The sequence below is a fragment of the Myxocyprinus asiaticus genome, chromosome 36 (assembly GCF_019703515.2).
Source record: "Myxocyprinus asiaticus isolate MX2 ecotype Aquarium Trade chromosome 36, UBuf_Myxa_2, whole genome shotgun sequence".
Classification (NCBI taxonomy): domain Eukaryota; kingdom Metazoa; phylum Chordata; class Actinopteri; order Cypriniformes; family Catostomidae; genus Myxocyprinus; species Myxocyprinus asiaticus.
Window position 1 is genome coordinate 30,230,505 of NC_059379.1, and position 20,460 is coordinate 30,250,964.

Sequence of the window (20,460 nt, forward strand, 5' to 3'; positions counted from 1 at the left end):
ATCCTTTTCTCACCCACATTTATCATTTCGCTTGTAAAGACATGGATTAAACAACTGGAGTCATATTGATTATTTTTATGCTGTCTTTGTGTGCTTTTTGAGCTTCAAAGTTCTGGTCACCATTCACATGCATTGTGAGGACCTACAGAGCTGAGATATTCTTCTAAAAATCACAGCTTGTGTTCAGCAGAAAAAGTCTTACATATCTGGGATGGCATAAGGGTGAGAATCTTCATTTTTGGGTGAACCATCCCTTTAACAGTGGCATTGTGTTTTTATAGTGACATACTTACTCTAATGCCAGTTTGACAGGTAGTGACAGCTGACTAATCTTTTCCCAGAGACTCTAAAGCTGTAGTAATTGACATAAGACTAGTCCAAGTAGCAAGCAGGACCATAGGTCAAAGATATATCGCGTTATCAGTCTCCCAGAATCAGGACACCTTGCTATTTATACTGTACAAGCATCTTTCACCAGTTACAAAGTGTTTACGAGTTAGCAGCCAGAATACTTCAATGTTAATTTAGATAATCAACATTCCTATAATTATTGAAATAAATACATTTGTAATGTATTTGGTGTTGGTTAATAGTTTAATCGATTATTAATTGTAGATAATCTCATTGGATCACGTATGAATTTCAATGTGCTCTGTTGTTGCACTTTTCGCTATTGAACACCAGATGGCACTACAGCATTAACACTTTGTGCGCCTGTCAATGGTTTGTCCATAGAAATAGAATCAGCGTGTAGAATGTCTGTCGGCTCGGCGTTGATTCTCAGGACAGGAACGAAATAATAATACAAATTATACTCCTATTTAAAATTTACACTGAGTATTTTTCATTTCAATAGTTTCTCAGAGTCATTATTCTTGTGTAAATTTATAATCCAGACGAATGTGCATTGCGCGGACGGCATTGTCTTGTGGTACCTGTTACATTTCTCAGCGCTGATCAGGATGGACTAATCACAGTCGTTTTTGATCGCTGGATTAAGGCACTTTTTAAATAGAGATTCCTGGAGCACATTTAATGTTGTCTGTTAAAAACCACGTAATTTACATTCATATGACGTTTTGATTTAAGACAAAAATCATTCTGAGATTTGAATGCGGCTCAATACATAATTCGGTTCTTTGAGCCTCCAAGCGCCCCCTGGTGGAAGACAGCTTTGCGTCTCATAAAGGAAATAGTTTTGGTTGGTTGCTTCAAGAGTTCTACTTTGCCATCCAAGAGTCCTGAAAGGAGCCGATACTTCCGCCATCCAGAGCCATGACTGCTGCAACCCGCAAAAAAGCATTGAGATTTCTCTCTCAGTTTGGAGCCTTTATTCTGACCCGATTCGGGTTCTGGAACTGTTTCAGTATGTTGATGCTGTTTGCGGAGCGGGCAGATGTGAAAAGGTAAGTGCAAGTTAGAGGAAATCCCAATGAGCGGCTCAGAATGATCGAGTGTATGGACACATGTGATAATGCAGTAGTTTGGGGGAAGGATCATATTCATAATTAAAGGGTTTGTGCTGTATTTGGATTTGTGAGATGCTGACGTGTTCAAGCATCATCATGTGTATAGCGAATATTTCTATATTTTTTCACTGCTTTTAATGTCATTCAAGGAATGACAGAGACCTATATGATGCCATTTAAAGCGATATCTTAAAGACCCCATGAAATTTAGGTTGGATTATTTTGGTTGTTAGCTTTTCTCTTCTTGTGTTTTGAATTTTGTCCATTTTTTGATCGTGCACCTGTTAGCTTTGTGGCCATTTATATAAGTTGACAAAATTAACTTTTAGCAGATTTTCATGTTCAAACCTATACATTGATGACTCATCTTGCACTAATGGGTGTGTCAGTTGTCTGACCAATAAAATATTCTCTGGACTGAGAATGCCCGCCCCCTAATACCAACACTCAATGAGGAGCAGTAGAAAGTAGCAAATCATTATTCATGGCTGTGACATAAAATAAAGACTTGGACACTATGCACTTACAATATACACTATCCATTCAGCCATGTAGTGTATGAAATTTCAAAGTGTATCATCGTAAATTGAACATTTAACTTTTGACTAAACGGAAGCATTCGCCGTTTAACGGCTGATAGCAGTGACGTTTCAAATGCATGCAATGTGTTGACATTAGCATCATAGCATTAGCCAACCTCAGTTAAACACTTGTATCTCAAACAATGTACATATTCACACAGTGTGGGGTGATGGTAAAGTATTCTACTTTAATTTGTAAGGTGTTGTCTTCACTGGAGTTTCGCAGGTTGCTACATTAGTCATTATTTACAATTTCGTACTTACGAGAAGCCATGAGCGTTGAGTGTATGAAGTGTCCAACATTTCACTCTCCATTTTGGCATTTAAAAAAGTGCATCATCATCTGAGTACTCATAGTACACTTCTTTTTGTTGCATTTTCAGTGTTAGCATACTACTCGCACTGCTTACACTACAAAAATGACGTAGAATAGTGCAGAAGTGTGCGGTTTGGGATGCAACATGTCTTTTGGCTATTTAAGAAAAAAGGACAAGCCTCTTGATATATCCTGCTCCAACTTGCTGTTGTAAGATGAAATACGTCAACAGGAAACTGGACTTTTCAAGTAATTTCATTGGGTCTTTAAATTGAGCTAATAGTCCTTCTCTGAATATTATTTAATTTTTTTATAATTGATAATATTTGGTTTGATAATATTATATATTATTCTTATATTAACCTATAATCTAATTCAATATCTTATGAAGTTTTGGTTATCATATATTGTATGAGGGAGCTATTTTAACCAAAGCTAGATAGCAACATCAGTGATTGCTCCTTTGGCATCCGAAAAGATTGCTCAACTCTAAAATAACTGGTGATTTTTTTTGTTTTCTCAGGAAGCCAGATATCCAGGTGCCATACCTGTACATAGATATGGGAGCTGCAGTGTTGTGTGCCAGCTTCATGTCATTTGGGGTGAAGAGAAGATGGTTTGCCCTGGCTGCTGCCATTCACATGGCCCTGAGCACATATGTGTCCTATGTCGGTGGACAGGTCCATTATGATGACTGGTTAAAGGTAGGTTATTAATCAAAATAACAGGTGAGACAAAACTTAAAGCTGTGTCTGAATATGCATACTTTCCTACTATATAGTATGCCAATGGAGTAGTATGTCCGAATGCTGAGTATTCATAAAAGAGTAAGCAAGACATACCTGGATGATCTAATATTTCCAGGGAGATTCTGAAGTGCGTGTCATCTGGACACTTTACAATTCCATAATACCTCAAGAACTGAGGAGTCTTTAGATTAAATACCCTGAATTAAAAAATAACAGCGGAGCATTGCAAGTCGGACGGCTCTTTTCAACTGTAAGTGCTATATATTACGGCTGTGAAACTTTTATCCGTGAATAATGGTACATTAAAACATTAAAATATAATCATAAATATGTTTACTTTATACTTTGTCTCAAAGAATTGCAAGAAGTTGGTTAGTTATAGTTTATTATTTAAATTATTTAAAAATGTTTGAGCTTGTTAGACACATTTTACAGGTATAAATCTTTCATACAAGTATTTGTAAATATGCCATAAAATCATATGCTGTAATTAAAAGTTTTCCAGTGGGTCTCGTTTTGCTTTTCACAGTGGTTCAGATGACAGTGAGTGAGTGTTTTTTGACTGAGTGAGTGAGAGCTTGCCCTTATCTTGCCACACCTGACTCACCGCTCATGTCTTCATTGTCCGTACAGCAATTCCGCTTCCGTGTTTATTTTGCCTGGGACAAAAAAAAATTGTAATAAGTGTGCATTGCTCCACACAATCAGTTTCTTTATTAGGATGTAGAGGTAGACCGATATATCGGTTTTACCGGTTAAGCGGTGCCGATAGTTGCTTTATGGAACTGTAGGTTATCGGCAAAAATCTATGCCGATAGTTGCCAGTAGTTTGTTTTTTTTATTCCTCCATGTTCCTCTGATAATTCAGTTTCTTTAAATGAAGCGTGGGGCATGCAAAGAAAATTTTGACTGTATGGAAACGTCCCTCGTCAGCACATACATCATGACTTAAACTTCATATTGTCACACACTTCCATCTGTTTCTTATTATCCTCACCTGTATACCATTCCCTCATTAGTTCCTTTTGTATAAATATTCTCTTGTTTTGCCCATTCCTTTGTCAGTCCTTGAAGTGTTACATTGTGTTGAAGTGTTAAGTTTTGATGTTAAGATTTATTGTTTGTTCCACTCCAGCGATTGTCATTAAAGGATTTAAAGTATTTACTCCTGCATCTCCTCTCTTCCTCTTCCAATCCAAGAACCCAACGTTACACATATATTGTGAATAACAACAATATACAGGCTATAAAAAGCTTAATTTGGTAAATATTTTTAAAAATAGAGCATTGTAACTGTACCTTAGTTATTGGTATCGGCAAAATCCACTGTTGGTCGACCTATATTAGGATGTGCATTCGAGTCAAGCGTGGACCTCCTGGAAATTTATATATGCCAATTTTACTCATAGGAAATGGGGGAAAACATTAGTGAAGTTTCAGAAATTGATCAAGTAAAAAAACAGATACTGCATTAATTGCTTTTTTTTCTTTTTTTTTTTTTACTCGTTAAACAGTCGATTATAAATTGCAGAAATTAACATGTTAAATTTCCCATCCTTACTAATATATATATATATATATATATATATATATATATATATATATATATATATATATATATATATATACATACATACATACATACATACACACATATTGATTATCATCATGATGGCGCAGCGGATGGCTGCCTCAGTGTGGAGCTCCTCAGTTCTTTTGTTGTTTTTGTTTGTTTGTCCTGTGTTTAGTAATCTTTTTCCAGTCAGTTTTAACAGAGACGAACTGCTGAACATTCGACAGTATATACCAGACAATCTTTTCCTGGTTTTTGAATATTCAGACATTTTGCTGGACATTTTAGTTGGAGGCACAGCTCTGCTGTTCAAGAGACGCAGGCGAGGGAGACGAGCCGGTGTGCTGGTCAAACTCCGTCGGCACGGAGTTCGAACAGCGCTGCCGAGTATTCACTTAGCGAATCTCCGCTCCCTAACAAAACGGATGAGCTACATCTCCTCACATGCACAAACAAGGACCTTTCAACCTCTGCTGCCTTGTGCTTCACAGAAACCTGGCTGAGTGAAGCCATTCCGGACAGCGTGTTACATCTGTCAGGCTTCCAGCTGTTCAGAGAGTTAACGGGGAAAACGAGAGGCAGTGGAACATGCTTTTATATCAATGAAAGTTGGTGTACAGATGTAACAACGTTAAAGAGGATGTACTGTCCTAATTTGGAAGCACTCTTTATTAACTGTAAGCCTTTCTACTCGCCGCGGGAGTTTTCCTGATTTATTCTGGTGAGTGTGTATATCGCACCAAACGCGTGTTTGAACACAGCGCTGCAACGGCTGGCTGATCAAATCACAGACACAGAACAAAAATACCCGGACTCAGTTATTATTATTCTTGGGGATTTTAACAAAACAAATCTCACACGTGAACTGCCCAAATACAAACAGCACATTATATGCCCCACCAGAGACAGGAACATACTGGATCATTGTTACACAACAATAAAGGATGGATATCGCTCTGTCCCTAGAGCAGCTTTGGGACTCTCTGATCACTGTCTGGTTCATCTTCTTCCAACCTACAGGCAGAAATTAAAATCAACCAAGCCAGTAGTAAGGACTGTAAAGAGATGGACCAATGAAGCAGAGCAGGAACTACAAGACTGTTTCGATTGCACGGATTGGAGTGTTTTTGAGGCTGCAGCCACAGACCTGGACGAGCTCACAGATGCTGTTACATCATATATCGGTTTCTGTGAGGATATGTGCATTCCTACTAGGACTTATTTAACATTTAACAATGACAAACTGTGGTTTACAGCAGAGCTCAGGCAGCTTCGTCAGGCCAAAGAGGATGCTTACAGGGGTGGGAATAAAGTCTTGTATAATCAGGTCAGGAACACACTGAACAAGGAAATCAGAGTGGCTAAAAGAAGATACTCTGAGAAGCTGAAAAACAAGTTTTCAGCTAACGACCATGCATCAGTGTGGAGTGGCTGAAACAACTCACAAATTACAGGACTCCTACCTCCAACCTTGTAGGGAACCAACAACTGGCTGACGACCTGAATGTGTTCTACTGCAGATTTGAAAGGCCCAATCTCACACCCCACACCCACCCTGACCTTCACTTCACACAAACACCAACAGCTCCTGCAACCCCCCTCCTCCCCCCTCCTGCTACTCAACCTGCACTTAAGGTCTGTGAAGATGACGTGAGCCGCGTCTTTCGGAAACAAAAGACGAGGAAAGCTTCAGGCCCAGATGGCATCTCGCCAGCGTGTCTTCGATCCTGTGCTAACCAGCTGGCCCCCATCTTCACACAGATCTTCAATCGATCACTGGAGCAGTGTGAAGTCCCATGCTGTTTCAAACGCTCAATCATTATTCCTGTCCAAAAGAAACCAAAAATCACAGGACTTAATGACTATAGACCTGTCGCCCTGATGTCTGTGGTCATGAAATCATTTGAGAGACTGGTGTTGGCCCACCTGAAGAACATCACTGGACCCTTTCTAGATCCCCTTCAATTTGCTTATCGAGCAAACAGGTCTGTGGATGATGCAGTCAACATAGAACTGCATCATATCCTGCAACATCTGGACAGACCAGGGACATATGCAAAGATCCTTTTTGTGGACATCAGTTCGGCTTTCAACACCATCATCCCAGCTATACTCCAGAATAAATTACACCAACTCTCTGTTCCCATGTCTATCTGTCAGTGGATTATCAGCTTTCTGACAGACAGGCAGCAGCTTGTGAGACAGGGGAAACTCACTTCTAGCACCTGTACAATCAGCACTGGTGCCCCCCCACTACTCTTCTCCCTCTACACCAATGACTGCATCGCCAAGGACCCCTCTCTCATGCTCCTGAAGTTTGCAGATGACACCACTGTCATCGGCCTCATCTGAGATGACGATGAGTCTGCATACAAAAGGGAGGTTGAACAGCTGTCAAGTCTGGTGCAGTCAAAACAACCTTGAGCTGAACATGCTCAAAACGGTGGAGATGATTGTGGACTTTAGGAGGAACACCCCAACAGTGACCACCCTCACCTTTCTAATCAGCACTGTGGCAGCAGTGGAGTCATTCAGGTTCCTGGGCACTACCATCTCACAGGACCTGAAGTGGGAGACCCACATTTACTCCATTGTGAAAAAGGCCCAGCAGAGGTTGTACTTCCTTCGCCAGCTGAGGAAATTCAACCTGCCACAGGCGCTGCTGATACAGTTTTACTCGGCAGTCATTGAGTCTGTCCTCTGCACTTCAATAACTGGTTTGGTTCAGCTACGAAATCAGACATCAGAAGACTACAAAGGACAGTTCGGACTGCTGAGAGGATTATTGGTTGCCCCCTGCCCCCCCTTCAAGAGCTATACACTTCCAGAGTGAGGAAAAAGGCTGGAAAAATCACTCTGGACCCCACTCACCCTGTCCACTACCTTTTTGAACTGTCGCCTTCTGGCCGATGCTTCAGCGGAGCACCATAACCGTCAGGCACAGGAACATTTTTTTCCCTCAGGCTATCCATCTCACGAACAGTTAAATTGCCCCATTGAGCAATAACTATGTGCAATACACAGTTTAGTCTTTTTTATATTTATCCGACACATCCAACCTCTTCTGCCATTTCATTCCTCTGGGAAAAAAAATTAATTTGCACTGAACATAACAGATTGTATTAGATTTGCACTACCCACGTGTATGTATGTATGTGTGTGTCTGTACGTATGTGTATAATTAGTTTTTTTATTTTTATTATTATCTATGTCTTGCTGCTGTTTTTGTATTGTTGTACACTGGAAGCTCCTGTCACCAAGACAAATTCCTTGTATGTGTAAGCATACTTGGCAATAAAGCTGATTCTGATATATAATAATATACAGGTGCATCTCAATAAATTAGAATGTTGTGGAAAAGTTCATTTATTTCAGTAATTCAACTCAAATTGTGAAACTCGTGTATTAAATAAATTCAGTGCACACAGACTGAAGTAGTTTAAGTCTTTGGTTCTTTTAATTGTGATGATTTTGGCTCACATTTAACAAAAACCCACCAATTCACTATCTCAAAAAATTAGAATACATCATAAGACCAATAAAAAAAACATTTTTAGTGAATTGTTGGCCTTCTGGAAAGTATGTTCATTTACTGTATATGTACTCAATACTTGGTAGGGGCTCCTTTTGCTTTAATTACTGCCTCAATTCGGCGTGGCATGGAGGTGATCAGTTTGTGGCACTGCTGAGGTGGCATGGAAGCCCAGGTTTCTTTGACAGTGGCCTTCAGCTCATCTGCATTTTTTGGTCTCTTGTTTCTCATTTTCCTCTTGACAATACCCCATAGATTCTCTATGGGGTTCAGGTCTGGTGAGTTTGCTGGCCAGTCAAGCACACCAACACCATGGTCATTTAACCAACTTTTGGTGCTTTTGGCAGTGTGGGCAGGTGCCAAATCCTGCTGGAAAATGAAATCAGCATTTTTAAAAAGCTGGTCAGCAGAAGGAAGCATGAAGTGCTCCAAAATTTCTTGGTAAACGGGTGCAGTGACTTTGGTTTTCAAAAAACACAATGGACCAACACCAGCAGATGACATTGCACCCCAAATCATCACAGACTGTGGAAACTTAACACTGGACTTCAAGCAACTTGGGCTATGAGCTTCTCCACCCTTCCTCCAGACTCTAGGACCTTGGTTTCCAAATGAAATACAAAACTTGCTCTCATCTGAAAAGAGGACTTTGGACCACTGGGCAACAGTCCAGTTCTTCTTCTCCTTAGCCCAGGTAAGACGCCTCTGACGTTGTCTGTGGTTCAGGAGTGGCTTAACAAGAGGAATATGACAACTGTAGCCAAATTCCTTGACACGTCTGTGTGTGGTGGCTCTTGATGCCTTGACCCCAGCCTCAGTCCATTCCTTGTGAAGTTCACCCAAATTCTTGAATCGATTTTGCTTGACAATCCTCATAAGGCTGCGGTTCTCTCGGTTGGTTGTGCATCTTTTTCTTCCACACTTTTCCCTTCCACTCAACTTTCTGTTAACATGCTTGGATACAGCACTCTGTGAACAGCCAGCTTCTTTGGCAATGAATGTTTGTGGCTTACCCTCCTTGTGAAGGGTGTCAATGATAGTCTTCTGGACAACTGTCAGATCAGCAGTCTTCCCCATGATTGTGTAGCCTTGTGAACCAAACTGAGAGACCATTTTGAAGGCTCAGGAAACCTTTGCAGGTGTTTTGAGTTGATTAGCTAATTGGCATGTCACCATATTCTAATTTTTTGAGATACTGAATTGGTGGGTTTTTGTTAAATGTGAGCCAAAATCATCACAATTAAAAGAACCAAAGACTTAAACTACTTCAGTCTGTGTGCATTGAATTTATTTAATACACGAGTTTCACAATTTGAGTTGAATTACTGAAATAAATGAACTTTTCCACGACATTCTAATTTATTGAGATGCACCTGTATATATTTTTGAAAAAAATGAAGGGGTCTGAATACTTTCTGAATGCACTGTGTGTGTGTGTGTGTGTGTGTGTGTGTGTGAATATATATATATATATATATATATATATATATATATATATATATATATATATATATATATATACATACAGTGCATTCAGAAAGTATTCAGACCCCTTCATTTTTTTCAAATTATATGTTGCAGCCTTTTCACATCAATCTGCACTCCATACCACATAATGATAAAGCAAAAAAAAAAAAAAATGATTTTTGGGAACTGCAAATTTATTAAAAAGAAAAAACTGAAATATTACATTGACATAAGTATTCAGACCCTTAACTCAGTACTTAGTTGAAGCACCTTTGGCAGCAATTACAGCCTCAAGTCTTTTTGGGTATGATGCGACAAGCTTTGCACACCTGGATTTGGGGATATTCTGTCATTCTTATCTGCAGATCCTCTCAAGCTCTGTCAGTTTGGATGGGGACCGTCGGTGGACAGCCATTTTCAGGTCTCTCCATAGATTTTCGACTGGGTTCAAGTCCGGGCTCTGGCTGCGCCACACAAGGACATTCACAGAGTTGTCCCTAAGCCACTGTTGTGTTTTCTTGGCTGTGTGCTTAGGGTCATCGTCCTGTTGGAAGGTGAACCTTCTCCCCAGTCTTAGGTCCTGAGCGCTCTGGACCAGGTTTTCATTAAGAATATCTCTGTATTTTGCTGTGTTCAGCTTTCCTTCAACCCTGACCAGTCACCCAGTCCCTGCCGCTGAAAAACACCCCCACAGCATGATGCTTCCATCACCATGCTTCACCGTTGGGATGGTATTGCGCAGGTGATGAGCGGTGCCTGGTTTCCTCCAGACATGACACTTGGAATTGAGGCCAAACACTTCAATCTTCATTTAATCAGACCAGAGAATCTTGTTTCTCACAGTCTGAGAATCCTTTGGGTGCTTTTTTGCTAATTCCAAGTGGGCTTTCATGTGTCTTGCACTGAGGAGAGGCTTCTGTCTGGCCACTCTACCATAAAGCCCAGATTGGTGGAGTGTTGCAGTGATGGTTGTCCTGCAAGTTTCTCCCATCTCCACACATGATCTCTGGAGCTCAACCAGAGTGACCATCGGGTCACCTTGGTCACCTCTCTTGCCAAGGCCCTTCTTCCCCCGATTGTTCAGTTTGCTCTAGGAAGAGTCCTGGTTGTTCCAAACTTCTATTTAAGAATTATGGGGGACAATGTTCATATGAATTATTATATTTATATAATTATGCGTTTTGATTATACAGTGGTGTGAAAAAGTGTTTGCCCGCTTCCTGATTTCTTGTTTTTTTTGCATGTTTGTCACACTTAAATGTTTCAGATCATCAAACAAGTTTAAATATTAGTCAAAGATAACACAAGTAAACACAAAATGCAGTTTTTAAATTAAGGTTGTTATTCTTAAGGAAAAACAAAATCCAAACCTACATGGCCCTGTGTGAAAAAGTGATTGCCCCCTAAACCTAATAACTGGTTGGGCCACCCTTAGCAGCAACAACTGCAATTAAGCGTTTGCGATAACTTGTAATGAGTCTTTTACAGCGCTGTGGAGGAATTTTGGCCCACTCATCCTTGCAGAATTGTTGCAATTCAGCCACATTGGAGGGTTTTCGAGCATGAACTGCCTTTTTAAGGTCATGCCACAGCATCTCAATAGGATTCAGGTCAGGACTTTGACTAGGCCACTCCAAAGTCTTCATTTTGTTTTTCTTCAGCCATTCAGAGGTGGACTTGCTGGTGTGTTTTGGATCTTTGTCCTGCTGCAGAACCCAAGTTCGCTTCAGCTTGAGGTCACGAACAGATGGCCGGACATTCTCCTTCAGGATTTTTTGGTAGACAGCAGAATTCATGGTTCCATTTATCACAGCAAGTCTTCCAGGTCCTGAAGCAGCAAAACAGCCCCAGACCATCACACTACCACCACCATATTTTACTGTTGGTATGATGTTCTTTTTCTGAAATGCAGTGTTACTTTTACGCCAGATGTAATGGGACACACACCTTCCAAAAAGTTCAACTTTTGTCTCGTCAGTCCACAGAGTATTTTCCCAAAAGTCTTGGGGATCATCAAGACGTTTTCTGGCAAAAATGAGACGAGCCTTAATGTTCTTTTTGCTCAGCAGTGGTTTTCGTCTTGGAACTCTGCCATGCAGGCCATTTTTGCCCAGTCTCTTTCTTATGGTGGAGTCGTGAACACTGACCTTAACTGAGGCAAGTGAGGCCTGCAGTTCTTGTGGGGTCTTTTGTGACCTCTTGGATGAGTCGTCGCTGCACTCTTGGGGTAATTTTGGTCGGCCGGCCACTCCAGGGAAGGTTCACCACTGTTCCATGTTTTCGCCATTTGTGGATAATGGCTCTCACTGTGGTTCTCTGGTGTCCCAAAGCTTTAGAAATGGCTTTATAAGCTTTTCCAGACTGATAGATCTCAATTACTTTCTTTCTTATTTGTTCCTGAATTTCTTTGGATCTCGGCATGATGTCTAGCTTTTGAAGATCTTTTGGTCTACTTCACTTTGTCAGGCAGGTCCTATTTAAGTGATTTCTTGATTGAGAACAGGTGTGGCAGTAATCAGGCCTGGGTGTGGCTAGAGAAATTGAACTCAGGTGTGATAAACCACAGTTAAGATATGTTTTAACAGGTGGGGCAAACACTTTTTCACACAGGGCCATGTAGGTTTGGATTTTGTTTTCCCTTAATAATAATAACAACCTTCATTTAAAAACTGCATTTTGTGTTTACTTGTGTTATCTTTGACTAATATTTAAACTTGTTTGATGATCTGAAACATTTAAGTGTGACAAACATGCAAAAAAATAAGAAATCAGGAAGGGGGCAAACACTTTTTCACACCACTGTATATAGACAGGTGCATCTCAATAAATTAGAATGTCGTGGAAAAGTTCATTTATTTCAGTAATTCAACTCAAATTGTGAAACTCGTGTATTAAATAAATTCAATGCACACAGACTGAAGTAGTTTAAGTCTTTGGTTCTTTTAATTGTGTTGATTTTGGCTCACATTTAACAAAAACCCACCAATTCACTATCTCAAAAAATTAGAATATGGTGACATGCCAATCAGCTAATCAACTCAAAACACCTGCAAAGGTTTCCTGAGCCTTCAAAATGGTCTCTCAGTTTGGTTCACTAGGCTACACAATCATGGGGAAGACTGCTGATCTGACAGTTGTCCAGAAGACAATCATTGACACCCTTCACAAGGAGGGTAAGCCACAAACATTCATTGCCAAAGAAGCTGGCTGTTCACAGAGTGCTGTATCCAAGCATGTTAACAGAAAGTTGAGTGGAAGGAAAAAGTGTGGAAGAAAAAGATGCACAACCAACCAAGAGAACCGCAGTTTTATGATTGTCAAGCAAAATCGATTCAAGAATTTGGGTGAACTTCACAAGGAATGGACTGAGGCTGGGGTCAAGGCATCAAGAGCCACCACACACAGACATGTCAAGGAATTTGGCTACAGTTGTCGTATTCCTCTTGTTAAGCCACTCCTGAACCACAGACAACGTCAGAGGCGTCTTACCTGGGCTAAGGAGAAGAAGAACTGGACTGTTGCCAAGTGTTCCAAAGTCCTCTTTTCAGATGAGAGCAAGTTTTGTATTTCATTTGGAAACCAAGGTCCTAGAGTCTGGAGGAAGGGTGGAGAAGCTCATAGCCCAAGTTGCTTGAAGTCCAGTGTTAAGTTTCCACAGTCTGTGATGATTTGGGGTGCAATGTCATCTGCTGGTGTTGGTCCATTGTGTTTTTTGAAAACCAAAGTCACTGCACCCGTTTACCAAGAAATTATGGAGCACTTCATGCTTCCTTCTGCTGACCAGCTTTTTAAAGATGCTGATTTCATTTTCCAGCAGGATTTGGCACCTGCCCACACTGCCAAAAGCACCAAAAGTTGGTTAAATGACCATTGTGTTAGTGTGCTTGACTGGCCAGCAAACTCACCAGACCTGAAGCCCATAGAGAATCTATGGGGTATTGTCAAGAGGAAAATGAGAAACAAGAGACCAAAAAATGCAGATGAGCTGAAGGCCACTGACAAAGAAACCTGGGCTTCCATACCACCTCAGCAGTGCCACAAACTGATCACCTCCATGCCACGCCGAATTGAGGCAGTAATTAAAGCAAAAGGAGCCCCTACCAAGTATTGAGTACATATACATTAAATTAACATACTTTCCAGAAGGCCAACAATTCACTAAAAATGTTTATTTTATTGGACTTATGATGTATTCTAATTTTTTGAGATAGTGAATTGGTGGGTTTTTGTTAAATGTGAGCCAAAATCATCACAATTAAAAGAACCAAAGACTTAAACTACTTCAGTCTGTGTGCATTGAATTTATTTAATACACGAGTTTCACAATTTGAGTTGAATTACTGAAATAAATGAACTTTTCTACGACATTCTAATTTATTGAGATGCACCTGTATGTATATATATATATATATATATATATATATATATATACATACACACACACACACTTTTTTTTTTTTTTTTTTTTTTTTTTTGATTGCAATTGTTCCTCAGGTTGACATCTGTAAAAGCACATTTTCATGGCTCTGTGATAAAACTCATGTTCGGATGACAATTAAATCAGGGGGGGCAAGCAAGACTTTTTGTTGATCACATGATTGCAGTTGCACTTGTTATGGAAAATTAATCAATCCACAAACTGTGTGTCCTGAATTTGTGTTTAAATATGTTTGGAGTTATGCTAAAGTGAAAATAAAAATTTTAAAGCGTGAGGGAACTGCAGACATTTACAGTGTACATTTTCACATACGGAGCCAGCCAAAATTCTTGAGAAGAGCAATTCAATGAATCAAGAAACTGTAGGGACTAGACTGTTTATCAGCGTAGCCAAATAAATCTGTCAATGGGGGTACGCATGTTTCATCACCCACATCACCTCAGTTGTGGTGCTTGAGCGCTCTCCTAAGCACACGCAAGCAGATATAGAAGCTGCACATATCAAGGACAGTAAAGATAGTTAAAATGAAATTTGAGGAGCTATGGAAAAAAAAATTTCTTATGTTTTATCTATCAAAATGACGGACATCGTTTGGAATTATCTGTCAGTGTTTAATTAAAATTAAATCTTTTAAATAAGATTTAAATAAGACATTAACCCAGCAACTTTTCTGGGACTATTTGACCTGTATAAACAAGTAGTAATGCAAGCCCTATGTATAGAGGTATTTAGTAAACATATCTGCATTAAAATGTGATAAATTATAATTTTATTACATTGCTGCCAATAATGGACCATTTCAAAAGTTTACGTGATCTGGCTCTGGTTTTCTTTCCCTTCTACTTAAGAGTTCCCACTCATTGTGGTGGAGCGGTGATGTCATTTTATTATTGTGAATTATTTCAAACATTTCTGTGACGCAGTCCTCCAACTTTCACAACTGTCCATTACCACCAGAGCTGTTACCAGGCACAGCGCAAACATACATGCTTGTGTATGTCCCACCCTACCTTCCTGTTTCAACTGGAAATACGGCAACACAGGAAAGAAAACTGCTTATTTGGTCTTTAAAATTTAAGTGTATATTTTCCCTGTCACTAGTGGCACCATGAATTTTAAAATAATGACTGTTTTCAAACATGTTTCCCTAACAATCCCGTTTTCCATTGGAAAAAGTTAGTCCTGCCCCAAACTCGTATAGGGTAGCTCAAACAAACAGTAGTTTTCTGTTCTGGAGGTTCTTATACCGTGTGTCAGCATGCTTATGCAATTCCATTTATTTTTTTTTCTTCACATCACGTCCACAAGGGATTAACCATCTGTAATATACTGTAGTGTTACATAACTTCAGCTATATCTCTCTTTGGTCAAAATACTGCGGTCAAAGGAAGCTTTGTTGGAATCACCCAGGTCATTGTTGAATGCCTAATTGCTTGAAATTAAACTTTTTGTTGTGACATTTGTTGCTTTGAGGGTATCATTCAAACAAGTAATGCTGTTTCAAGATCACATTGTTCACCTTCATATGATAATTATGTTGTTGTTCATGACCATCACAGGTGAGAATGTACTCCAGAGCAATGGCCATCATTGGAGGGTTTCTGGTGTTGGCTAGTGGAGCGGGAGAGGTTTATAGACAGAAACCTCGCACACGCTCCCTGCAGTCTACTGGACAGGTCTTCCTAGGCATCTACTTGATATGTATGGTGAGTTTTCCATTTTATCAGAAACGTTAGGTGCTTGTTTTCAGTAGATACTCTTTGTTGACCCAACTTCAAGAAATTCTGGAAATTTAAAGGGGTCATGCTATGCCTTTTTTTAATTATTTTAATATGTTCCTTGAGGTTCACTTATAATATTAGTAAAGTTTTGTGCACAACAAGGAGTCATATATTTGTAAAACATGATCATTTTCCACCCTCATTATGACCCTCTGTCAGAAACGCTCAGTTTTGGTGCTCCTCCTTTAAAGTGCCCCTATTATGCTTTATTAAAAGTGCCTACTTTGTTTTAGAGCTCTCATACAATAGGTTTACATGCGTCCAAGGTCTAAAAACACTTACATTTTCTCATAATATACATTGCAGCACCATCTCTGTTCTCACATTGTCACAAACGATTCATTCAAGGTTCAGTTCACTCTAAGCCCCTCCTTTCCGAGAGCCTACACGCACTAATTGGTCAGATGTCCCAGTCTGTTGTGATTGGTCTACCGTTTACAGTGCGTGTTGGAAACGAAACGCTTATTACCATATCTGAATTTCAGCTCAGTAATAATGTCGTCGGTCAAAGTACATGTTGTTTGCGAGCAGCCAATGAAGACCAGAGGTGGGATTTTGGACAAACCTACGTAGGTTTGTCCAGGAAATAAGGCTGGAATTACTGACGACTCGTTTCAGGCAGTTCAGAATCGGTTCTTTCTTTTGGGACAGTAACTCCATTTGCCATGCACTTTGATATTTAAAACTTTGCAGACTTTTTACATTCACAAACAGCTATATTACACACTACATGAAAGGTAATATCTGAAAAAGCATAATAGGGGCACTTTAAGACTTGAGAGTATACACCCACTATTATGATTTGGCTCTCTACTCTAGACAGACCTGCTCTCTCATTGCCATCTCACTGCTCACCGCTACTGGGCGGGGCTACTGAAGTAAAAAGGTAAAGTAGGCATTGATGTGTTGTTGTGGAGGCGGTCAGATGCAAATGTTTACTTCAGTAGCCCCTCCCAGTAGCGGTGAGCAGTGAGATGGCATTGAGAGACATCACAATGTGGAGGAAGTAGAGAACGGGTCGTTTTGGCAGTTTGGTTTCAAACAAATGCTCTTTTTGCAGTGAGGAGTTCAGGTTGTAAGATCAAGGAAAATCTGCATTCTCATGTCATAACCCCTTTGAGGGAATTGTAGAATCATGATTTGCAGGCCTGGAAAAGTCATGGAAATGAATACAATCTTGAAAATTCATTGAAATTTCTACAGTGAATATATATATATTCTTAACTTCTTAGACTACTTCAAAGAGTTCTCATAAAAAAATATTTTGATCTGAAGGCGTATGCTTAAATGTTTTAATTTAGTTTTGTAGACAAAAATATAATTGTGCCACATAATAATTTATTTAATTACAAAACTAAAATTTTATAAAAAATAAAAAAAAGTTTTTGAAATGGATTACTTGGACCAAATAATAAAGAAAAGCAGCCACTAAGTGCCCAGCATATAGATGGGAACTCCTTCAATACGGTTTAAAAAGCATCCCAGGGTGATACCTCAAGCAAGTTGGTTGAGAAAATGTCAAGAGTACATTTCTGCAGAATCTAGGCAAAGTGTGGCCACTTTGAAGATGCCAAATTATAACAGTTTTGATTTTGGATTTTTTTTAGTCACAACATAATTCCCATAGTTCCATTTCTATTATTCCATAGTTGTGATGACTTTACTATTATTCTAAAATGTGAAAAAAATAAAGAATGAGTAAGTGACCCTAAACTTTTGAACGGTAGTGTGTGTGTGTGTGTGTGTGTGTGTGTGTGTATGTACATTAGTTATATACTTATATGTTAGTTAAATAGGTAAACTCTGATTTGCGAATTAGTATAACAAAAAAACTACCAATAGAGCATCTAAATGTCACATATTGACATCTTGGCTGAAAGTAAAACATGCAGGAAACTCAAATCTAATTTGGTGCATCATCAGTTCTATGTAATAAAAGTTTGTGCTCAATCAATACGGGTTTTTGACTGATGAAACTAGAGAATGGTTGGCTGATATTATATCAATAAGGATGTGATATAGGTGATATATGTGATACATGCCACAATTTCATTGTATTTATCAAAAAGAGTGTACTTTAGTCAGAGCCGTGGCCTTGTGGGTATGTGCTCTGACACATAGTGCCGAAGAATATCGAGCGACCCGAGTTCGAGTCCTGAATCAAGATCCTTTCTGGTCCTGATCCCCCTCTTCTCCCCAGTCATTTCCTGTATATCTCCACTATACTATCCAATAAAAGGCGAAAAAGCCAAAAATATTCTTAAAAACGAGTGTTCTTTGAAAGACTGAGCACACGATCGTGTGCGAGATGTAATGGCACACGGAAAAACAAAGTATACACTATCCTTAACATTGAACATAATATGTTGCAATGTGGCTGAATGATATCCTTCAGTCATTAAGGTCTGCATTATCTTTCTCCTTCAGGTGTACTTGCTACAGCACAGTAAGGAAGACAGGCTTGCCTACCTGGACCACATTCCTGGTGGAGAAATCACTGTCCAGCTCCTGGTGGTTGTGTTTGGAGTTCTAGCACTTGCCTACCTTTCTGGCTGCTACGTGCACGTGGCCTCCCAGATCCTGGCAGTTCTGTTACCTTTGGTTGTGCTATTCATTGATGGCAACATCGGCTATTGGCACCGAACCCGCCGTGTGGAGTTCTGGAACCAGATGAAGCTCATTGGGCAGAATGTGGGCATCTTTGGAGCGGTGCTTATTCTAGCCACAGACAGCTAAAGACAACATCTCTGTGGCAGGCAGTGCTTTAGGACAAACTGGAGAGATCGAGCATGTGTCTCAGGGGATCATTTGATGATATTAAAGAGATTATTGGCCAGGCACTGACAGAGGTTGAATAAGTACACTCAAAAGTACAGCGGATACAATTCTCAGCTTGCTCGGCCATGTGACTCATTCACCTTTGGAATTACTGATGGCAAATGTGAAGTCTTCAAAACACTGTTTACATTTCACTTGTGTTCTTTTTCTAATGGTTTATGTAAATTTTTAAGAAAACCAATGTATGTCTCAAAATAATGTTAAAGTTGAATGATAGATTATGGGCAGTTTAGAAAAATACTATGGTCAAAAAGTAATGTATAAGGGATTTCCCCCCACATCTTATAGGCAGTTAAAATAGCCCTGCATTTTACTGCTTAAATTCATTCTGAATTCCTTAAATTACTTAATATTGAAAAATATTTAAATATTAATGTCAATTAAACAATAATTTTCTACAGACCTCTGGTATATCCTACATTTTCTGGGTATTGCAGCATTTCATTTTTATCCAAAGCAATTAACAGTACATTCAGGGTTGATCAGTATGTTTGTGCCCTGGGAATCATTGGTATTGCCTTGCCTGTTCTGTTAAGCTACAGGAATGCACTGTATGCATGGGATAGTATACAGTAAATACACTGATCAGCCACAACATTAAAACCACTGACAGGTGAAGTGAATAACATTTATTATCTCAATACAATGGCACCTGTTAAGGGGTGGGATATATTAGGAAGCAAGTGAACAGTCAGTTCTTGAATTTCATGTGTTGGAAGCAGGAAAAAAGGGCAAGTGTAAGGATCTGAGCAACTTTGACAAGGGCCAAATTGTGATGACTAGATGACTGGGTCAGAGCATCTCCAAAACGGCAGTTCTTGTTGGGTGTTCCCGGTATGCAGTGATTAGTACCTACCAAAAGTAGTCCAAGGAAGGACAACCGGTGAACCGGCGACAGGGTCATGGGCGCCCAAGGCTCATTGATGCGCGTGGGGAACGAAGGCTAGCCCGTCTGGTCCGATCCCAAAGAAAAGCTACTGTAGCACAAACTGCTGAAAAATTTAATGCTGGCCATAATTGAAAGGTGTCAGAACACACAGTATGGGGCTGCGTAGCCGCAGACTGGTCAGAGTGCCCATGCTGACCCCTGTCCACTGCCGAAAGCGCCCTCAATGAGCACATGAGTGTCAGAACTGGACCATGGAGCAATGGAAGCAGGTGGCCTGGTCTGATGAATCAGGCTTTCTTTTAGATCATGTAGACAGCTGGGTGCATGTGCGTCATTTACCTGGGGAAGAGATGGCAGCAGGATGCACCATGGGAAGAAGTCAGGCCAGCGGAGGCAGTGTGACGCTCTGGGTAGTGTGTTCTGCTGGCATTCATGTGGATGTTACTTAGATTTACGTACTACCTACCTAAAGATTGTTGCAGACCACGTACACTCCATGGCAACAGTATTCCCTGATGGCAGTAGCCTCTTTCAGCAGGATAATGTCACCTACCACACTGCAAAAATTGTTCAAGAATGGTTTGAGGAACATGACAAAGAGTTCAAGGTGTTGACCTGGCCTCCAAATTCCCCAGATCTCAATCCGATTGAGCATCTATGGTATGTGCTGGACCAACAAGTCCGATCCATGGAGGGCCCCCCTCGCAACTTACAGGACTTAAAGTATCTGCTGCTAATGACTTAATGCCAGATACCACAGGACACCAGAGGTCTTGTGAAGTCCATGCCTCGACGGGTCAGAGCTGTTTTGGCGGCATGAGGGGGAC

The 20,460-nt window shown here is 40.1% G+C and overlaps 1 protein-coding gene across 1 annotated transcript; it reads left to right on the forward strand.

The window, feature by feature from the left end:
* The first annotated feature begins 1,212 nt into the window (after positions 1–1,212).
* LOC127427412 (transmembrane protein 101-like) lies at positions 1,213–19,167 on the forward strand. Its single transcript, XM_051675016.1, has 4 exons — positions 1,213–1,406; positions 2,890–3,070; positions 15,685–15,831; positions 18,334–19,167. Exons 1-4 carry the CDS (start codon positions 1,276–1,278, stop codon positions 18,640–18,642), a joined length of 768 nt encoding a protein of 255 aa, XP_051530976.1. The 5' UTR covers positions 1,213–1,275; the 3' UTR covers positions 18,643–19,167.
* Positions 19,168–20,460: the final 1,293 nt, after the last annotated feature.

Coding starts and splice junctions, on each gene's coding strand:
- LOC127427412 (XM_051675016.1), top strand. CDS start 1,276: ATGACTGCTGCAACCCGCAAAAAAGCATTGAGATTTCTCTCTCAGTTT. Junction 1,407..2,889: donor GAGCGGGCAGATGTGAAAAG/GTAAGTGCAAGT, acceptor TTGTTTTCTCAG/GAAGCCAGATATCCAGGTGC. Junction 15,832..18,333: donor GCATCTACTTGATATGTATG/GTGAGTTTTCCA, acceptor TTTCTCCTTCAG/GTGTACTTGCTACAGCACAG.